At 30.3% G+C, this 7,277-nt stretch overlaps 1 protein-coding gene across 1 annotated transcript; it reads right to left on the minus strand.

Annotated features, from left to right (window-relative positions):
* Positions 1-779: 779 nt before the first annotated feature.
* LOC119681409 (serine-rich adhesin for platelets-like) lies at positions 780-7,270 on the minus strand. Its single transcript, XM_038094593.1, has 4 exons — positions 7,177-7,270; positions 3,277-3,493; positions 2,902-3,153; positions 780-2,807 (listed from the first exon to the last, which is right to left on the minus strand). Exons 1-4 carry the CDS (start codon positions 7,210-7,212, stop codon positions 862-864), a joined length of 2,451 nt encoding a protein of 816 aa, XP_037950521.1. The 5' UTR covers positions 7,213-7,270; the 3' UTR covers positions 780-861.
* Positions 7,271-7,277: the final 7 nt, after the last annotated feature.

The following is a 7,277-nucleotide window of genomic DNA, read 5'->3' on the forward strand; positions in this document are numbered from 1 at the left end:
TTATTATTTACAATCAAACTTAATATTAATAATATATATATTTTTATCGTTCGTGTGTATGTATTAAATGAGCTTAAAAACTAATTTATAATTTCGTTTTGAAAATTTAATTGAATGTATTTAAACTTTTTTATTATGTCCCCAAAAGATTTTTATTTGTCTAACGACTAATTATTTTTTAATTATTTTATTATTTAATAACTAGAAACACGCATTTTGTTGGAAAATTTATGAGTATGTAAAAAAAAAACATTTATAAAAAATATTTTATATATTGTAAATAATGATATGTGCGTTGTTGTTGTATTCAAGTAATTGCATGGTAGGAGTATATAAATTAAATATTTGACACAAGCAATAAAAGGAAATTTTTAGTTTTCTGGCACCTCCACATTTAAAAGAGTAGTCAATTTATTAAGCAATTAATATGAACTTTAAATGATCTTTTAAATAATTTTTTTCAGATACAGTATAGATACAATCAATAGATCAGATACAATAGACGCAAAAAAAATTTTGTTTTAAACTTTTGAATTTTTAAACTTCTTATTTTTAAGTTTCTTTAAATATATATATATATATATCATTTAAATATATATTATGTATTAAGTATGGAGTATCGATATGGAAATGGTTAACATAAAATTTTGATATAAAATTTATAAGATTATTGTATGATCAAACTGTGTTTAAAGAAGCAATTAATGTTTTCATTGAAATAATTTTAAGAATCATATAAAGTAATTAAATTTTTCACGGAAGATATATGGATGCAGAGATTTAAAGATTTGTTGTAAAATAACTATTTAAATTTATTAACAATTTTTTATATCTATGAGTAACAAAATAAGTTGAGAAATTTCAGTTCTTGCGTGTTCTAGTAAATTCGGAAATTTCATATTCTGGATATTCCTGTGGAGACTCGCTTAATGTATCTGAATCGTAATAAGCATAGTCGTAGCTAGTATCTTCATCAGCATGAGCGGGACGTTTGGATGTTGCTTTTTTATGAGACTTTTTACCTTTCTTTCCGGATTTTCCAGAACTCTTACTGGGCTTACTGACAATTGCCGCAACAGTTGTTGTCGTGGTACGCTGTGTGGTAACACTTATGGGCTTACTGGTTGTTGTAGTAGTTGTATAAATTGGGTATGTGTAAGCATTTGTACTGGGCGTTTCTATCTTCTGTGTAACAGTGCTAATCGCTTTCGGACTAGAGGTCTGAATATTCGGACTATATTGTGAGTTGTATTGCTGTGATGTTTTCTCTGCCTTTATAATATCTGCACGTAGTTTATTTATGCTGGCAGCACCAAAATTCAGTGAATGCGCTGTGTTGAAGAGTTCATCTTCGTCACTTTGATCAGATTGTGCATGTTGTTCTCTTTGCTTTTGGAATGAAGTTAATTGTTGGGTTTTGAGATGTGTTTGAGGATTTTGATAATTTTGTTTATGATTGTTGGGCGCCTTAGTGGTGCTAGTAGTTGTTGTTGTTGCTTTTGTACTAGTTGAACGCTGCAGATTAAAGCGATTATGTGTGTAATCTAGTTCATATAGTTCAGGATGATATTGACCATCATCTTCATCAGGATTGTAATATGGATTAGCAGTAGTAGGTATTGATATGCTACTCACAGCAGGGCTTTTCTGTTGTTGCTTACTGGCAGTTGGTCGCACTGTTTGTTGTGTTTGATAGTAGTTGTAATCATTGGATTGCTTGTAAGTAGTTGGCTTATATGTAGTGGGGGTATACTGTTCTCTTGGCACCAAGGTGGAAAACTTTTTGACATTACTAGCGGGTGTGTAATTACTATCGCCATTGCGCTGCGTAGTCGCCTTATAGTTAATGCTACCGCGACTTGCAAAACCACGTGGACTACTTTGTTTTGCTGTCTTCGTAATAGTCTCTTCTGGTGCTGTGGTTGACGTACGTTGTTGTTGTTTCTGGGGCGAACTGAATGGTGCTGGTTGCACCTGTTGCGTACGTGAACGGAAATATTGTGGCTCAGTATTTTCAACTGCAGCACGGGATATGTCGACGTAGTTATTTATCGGTTTATCCAGAGTTCTCTGTGCCTTCTGCGGTAATGTAGGTGCCGTAAAAACCTTGGAAGGTTGGAATGGTTGTGGTTGTTGCACTTTGATTTTTGAAAATTCATTAAATTCGTTTTGATTAGTAAATGTAGAGTTCTGAGTAGTGACTTTTTGTTGACGTTGCTGTGATTTCCTTGAAGAAATTGTTGGTTTGTTTGAAAAAGCTGTTTGTTCATAGACAGCCGTACTAATTTCATTCTTAGTTGTTTTAGGTGCTGCAAAGTTATCACGGCTGAATTCAGTATATTTTGGTGTAGTTACTTTATAACGATAAATACTATTTGCTGGATTGTAAGTGGTTGGTTCGATTTTCTCTTGTGTTGGGTAGTCACTGGAACTAAAACTATATCTATTTAAATTGCTTTGACTGGGTCTAGAGGTGGTTGAGGTCGTTGTAGTTGGTGTGTATGGAACAAAATCTGTATTGAATGAGGTTTGTAGAGTTAGTTTCTTCGTTATTTTGGACACAGGTGCAAGGGTTGTGGTCGTACTTGTTGTTATTGGCTTCTGAGTTGTGGATTGTATACGCCTCGAGCGTGCAGGTTGCAAACGAGTTTTACCATTTGAAAGTTGTTCCGTTTTTTTGTTATAATCAGTGAAATCATTAGCTTGAATTTTATTCGAAACATCTACAAAATCATCTTCTCGACCACCATTTCGATTTGCAAAGAAATGTGAACTATGTGAACCCTTGAATATATCATCTAAATCTTCTGCAATAACATAAAGGTATAAATGAAAAGAAGTAAGTATGTTGAATTTTGCATTGTCTAAAAACAAAGGTAGCAAATAATAGATAAAACTTACGCTTGGAATCATCATTGTATCTTTCAGTAGTTGTTGTTGTTGTACTTGTAGTTGGAGTGTAAAAATTCACAATTGAAGTTTTTGATTCACTATTCTTCTTCACTTGCTGTTGATTGCGATTAATTGTATTCAAATTTGCATAATTATTGAAAGAGTTTCGTGTTGTTGCTTCAAAATGTTTCGTATAATTTGGCGGTTGATCGGGGCGTGACTTTTGATCAACGCGAGTTTCTTTAGATCGTCTTATGTCCGCTACAAACAATTGAAAAATTATATAATCATTTTAATTATTAGTTGACCGCAAATTCGCACTCCATTATTCTACATTTGTTGATGTTTGGTGTTTGTTTAAATATTGCATTTATTTTTACTTACCACTTTCGGCACGTTGCAAATGGAATACTGCTTCATCTTCTTCAGCCAAAGGCGCTCTTTTACTCTCGAACCCTGACCCAATACGATACAAATCAAAATTATCGCTCCCATAATATAAAACCGATTGTTCGCAATCCACATCACCCCAATCAGCGCAAATTTGTGCTTCTTGATCAAAAGCGGTACCATTTGGACAAAGGAATCGGAAGTCTTGAACCTGTCAAAAGTTCGTCATAATAAAAATGAATTATTGTTAAAATTTGATTTATGAAAATATTAAAAAAATAATAATAATTTTTATATAAAAAATACGCAAATAAAAAAGTGAAAGTTATGATTGAATAAGCGAAATTATTTAAGTAGGTAATTAATAGTTAGAGGTTGCCAGTATCTGCAAGGATGAAATTTTGATCATAGGTGATATTTACGTAAAAATTCGTTCGTTTCACATGTGAAAATATATATGTACGTTTTGAAGCTAAGTTAATTGTGCTCTTTTTCTTTTCAGTGTATTTTTAAACTATGAAAAAGTTTTTTTTTATATTTGATATAGATTTTATCTTACAATTTTTATATAACTGCATTCGATATGGTAATCGAGGTCTTCTAAATTTAGTTTTAGTGCCCCGATAAAGAGATTGTAAAAAATCTAATGTAAGTAATAATCCCAGTATGAAGTTTCAATTAATGAATTCATAACAATTTTAATAGATAATTCTTTTTAGTTTTCTTTAGCTATTGTTATCCATTTTAAACTTAAAAGTGAACTGAAGTGAATTTCTAAAAGAAACATATATGATTAGACTTATAATAAATCTTTAAAGTCGGCGTAAAGCTACAAGAAAACCGTCTCCGCCGGTATGGTTATATAGGAAAAAGATCAGGTGACCATGTGGTAGGACAATTACTGCAAATAAAAAAAATAAAGGGGAAACCAGGCAGTATACAGAAACCATGGAAAATTATCGTTGAAATGAGCATGCGATAGAGGAATGCAAATGAAGGAACAACACACTATTATGTGATCTGGAGATATCACACAACGAGATTCGACATGATATGCGGTGCGATTACTTTAAAAAGAGAAGAAGATCATTATTTCTAAATTTAAAATTATTTGCGATTAATTAAATATAATAAATATTTAAAAAAAAACACCTCTAATGGTTATTTGGTGATATTTGTACTGTTGTATGGTCAGTTAAAATTTTATTTAATTAAAAATAAAATTTTGTTCTTATAATTCACTTTTGTTCATAAACCTTTCTATTTATAAAATAGGTTAACGTCATAACTGGCTTCAGAAAAACTAAATTTAATTTACGTTGTTTCATGTATTTCATAAATAATATATGACTTAAAATATTGGGAAACTTTATCATTCCTACTCAATTTTTTTTTAATTCTAGCAGGAAGACTTTCCCGAAGCCTCATAGGGATAACTATATCATCATATTATAATATTGTCAGTTATAAAAAGACTCACAATCAATAAATAATATACTTGAGCAATAGTTTCACAAAACTATTGCTCAAAAAAGATACTGAAGTAATATTTTTTCAAATGCGGCCAAGTATGTAAATATAGTCCAAGTACATAATATCTGTTATAATAGATCTACTATATATGAACACGAAACTTAAGTAGAATAAAAAGATTATTTAAAAAACTATATAAAAGCTACATTTCTTTAAGGAAATTGGCTTGGATCATTTATAATTTATATTGTATATTCTTCAAAACCTTTTTTACTTTGGCGGACTATCTAGTATTTATTTGGAACACATTGAGATTTGAAAGAGAAAATGGAAAATCGAAAAACTCGTTTAGAATTTTGAGAAATTAGGATGTGCAAATATGATTCACAGCATTAACATTATTCTTACCTTTGCATTGTATAAATGTAATTAAAATTGGATAACTTTTTGTGTCCAAATAACACTAATTTAATAATGACTACAAAATCCTTTATCCCACTCTATACACGTAGATAGTTTTGCTACTCTGGATTTTATGTTATTAAAAGGATTCTATGGTAAGAAATAATACATACTATTTTAAAATACACTACTCAAAGTCAAAATTAATGATTCTTATCCATTTATTTAATTTATTATCCTATTATGCTTTTACGCAGTATCGGCACCAGAGAATATATCGACTTCCGGTCTAGAGTATAAATTTATCAAGCCATGCTGCGTCAGGTCGAAAGTCGGTAACGGGTTGTTATGGCCAAATAAGTAAGTAAGTTAGCGCATCTGCTTATTATCTGATAGGACAACCAAACATTAATTTGTTATGGGTATATAACTTGTGTAAATAATCTCAAAATAAGTAACAAGTTAACAATATTATTATGTATTTCATGACACAGAAGAGTGAATAATTAAAATAATTATGAAGAAAAATGGTCAACTTGAAGTTAGCTTGAGAACACGCAATAAATAACAACAAACTCATTCATAAAAATACAATATTATTAATAGAATACAATAATACAATATTTTCATTGAACGTGTGTCGAAATGAGTGGAAGGTCATATATATCATATTTGACATAAGAAGAATTTATGGCATATCATTGCATTAATTGAAAATAAATTACTCTGATCGTTCTTCAAATTTATAGCTAGCTCTTCATGCAAATAAATAATTAATATTAAATTAAATTAAATTTGATCGTAAGAACTGTTTTGTTAATTATATTTCAAAAGAAGCCATTATATTTTAATAGCTGAAGTAGTAACCGGAACTAACGTCAGTATGTTTGCAATACATATACAATACATAATACTATAATAATAGTATTACTAATAATACTACATAATATTGTTCTTTATTTATAATGAACTTTGATATTTTTTATTTAATTGTGCCTCGTAAAATTATTACAACTAACAAAACAATATACCATAGACATAAAACGATGTGCTGCCATTTGCTTAGCACTGTTGTGTAACACATTGGAACTGATTTATGGATATGCATATTAGATGTTGGAAGTTCATTTTTTGTATATGGTAGCAATAAAAGATACTCTGGCATGGTTTATAAATAAGCAAAGTATTTAATTATATTAAAGCCACGCATAGGAAATGTTAAATTGTCTATTATGGAAAATTAAGAATAATTATAAAAATGAAATTCATGGCTTTTTGTTGCTATAAAATTGTGCTATTTTTACCTGAGAATAATTATTTTTAAAAAGAATAAGATTTGTTAGTGTTTAAGCTGCCACCGTTGCATTCCACAACAGTTTCAGTTGTACTTGTTCAATGAAAAATTTTATAAGAGCTCATTTATTTGTTTTAAAGGTCACATTAAAATGTATCTTGTTAAGTGAACGAAGCAGCAAAAGCCAATTTAATAAACGCAAATGCAACCAACAAATCTGAAACTTGAAGACGTTTTCCGTTTTTAAATCACGAATAAAAATGGTTTTTTTTTGTTCTGTGAGATTTGCGCTTATGTCGTCTAAGCGTCTTTCCATGGTACTTTGATATTTCTAATATGCATTTGAGTTTATTTTTCATTAATGGCACACAAATCGTTAAATAAAAGATACTATATCGCATTGAATTGGAATTGTGAATATCAGCGCACAATTGGCTTTTGGATGCAAACAAAGCGTTTACTTGTTGAGTGCAGCGCTGCACTTAAATTGACATGGCACCAATTACAACTCATAGCAACCAGTATGGGATTGTAATAAAGTCTTGGAATGCGTCACAAGTGCAAACTTTAACATTTCGAAATATTCGTCGATCTTTAAATTTAATCGTTTTTGATCTTTTTTTTTTGGTTGCGTTTCTTTTAGTCCACTTTTTCATATGCAATTTTAAAGTACTTGTGCTACCGCTTAAGATAATTCATGTCATATAACATTTTACTACACTTACCCCCACTCCAACCACTTTGACGCATACATGGAACATTTGACATTGAGTTTCGGAATCTGCATAGTAGCCGCCGAGTATCTTATCATGGCATGTGAAACGTG

This window comes from Teleopsis dalmanni, chromosome 2, assembly GCF_002237135.1.
Source record: "Teleopsis dalmanni isolate 2A chromosome 2, ASM223713v2, whole genome shotgun sequence".
In the NCBI taxonomy this organism is placed as follows: Eukaryota; Metazoa; Arthropoda; class Insecta; order Diptera; family Diopsidae; genus Teleopsis; species Teleopsis dalmanni.

Excerpts from the sequence above, each read along its gene's own strand:
- LOC119681409 (XM_038094593.1), bottom strand. The coding sequence starts at position 7,212 with ATGTTCCATGTATGCGTCAAAGTGGTTGGAGTGGGG. Across the intron at positions 3,494-7,176 it reads TCAAAGTGGTTGGAGTGGGG|GTTCAAGACTTCCGATTCCT; the intron begins GTAAGTGTAGTA and ends AACTTTTGACAG. Across the intron at positions 2,808-2,901 it reads ATACAATGATGATTCCAAGC|AAGATTTAGATGATATATTC; the intron begins GTAAGTTTTATC and ends ATGTTATTGCAG.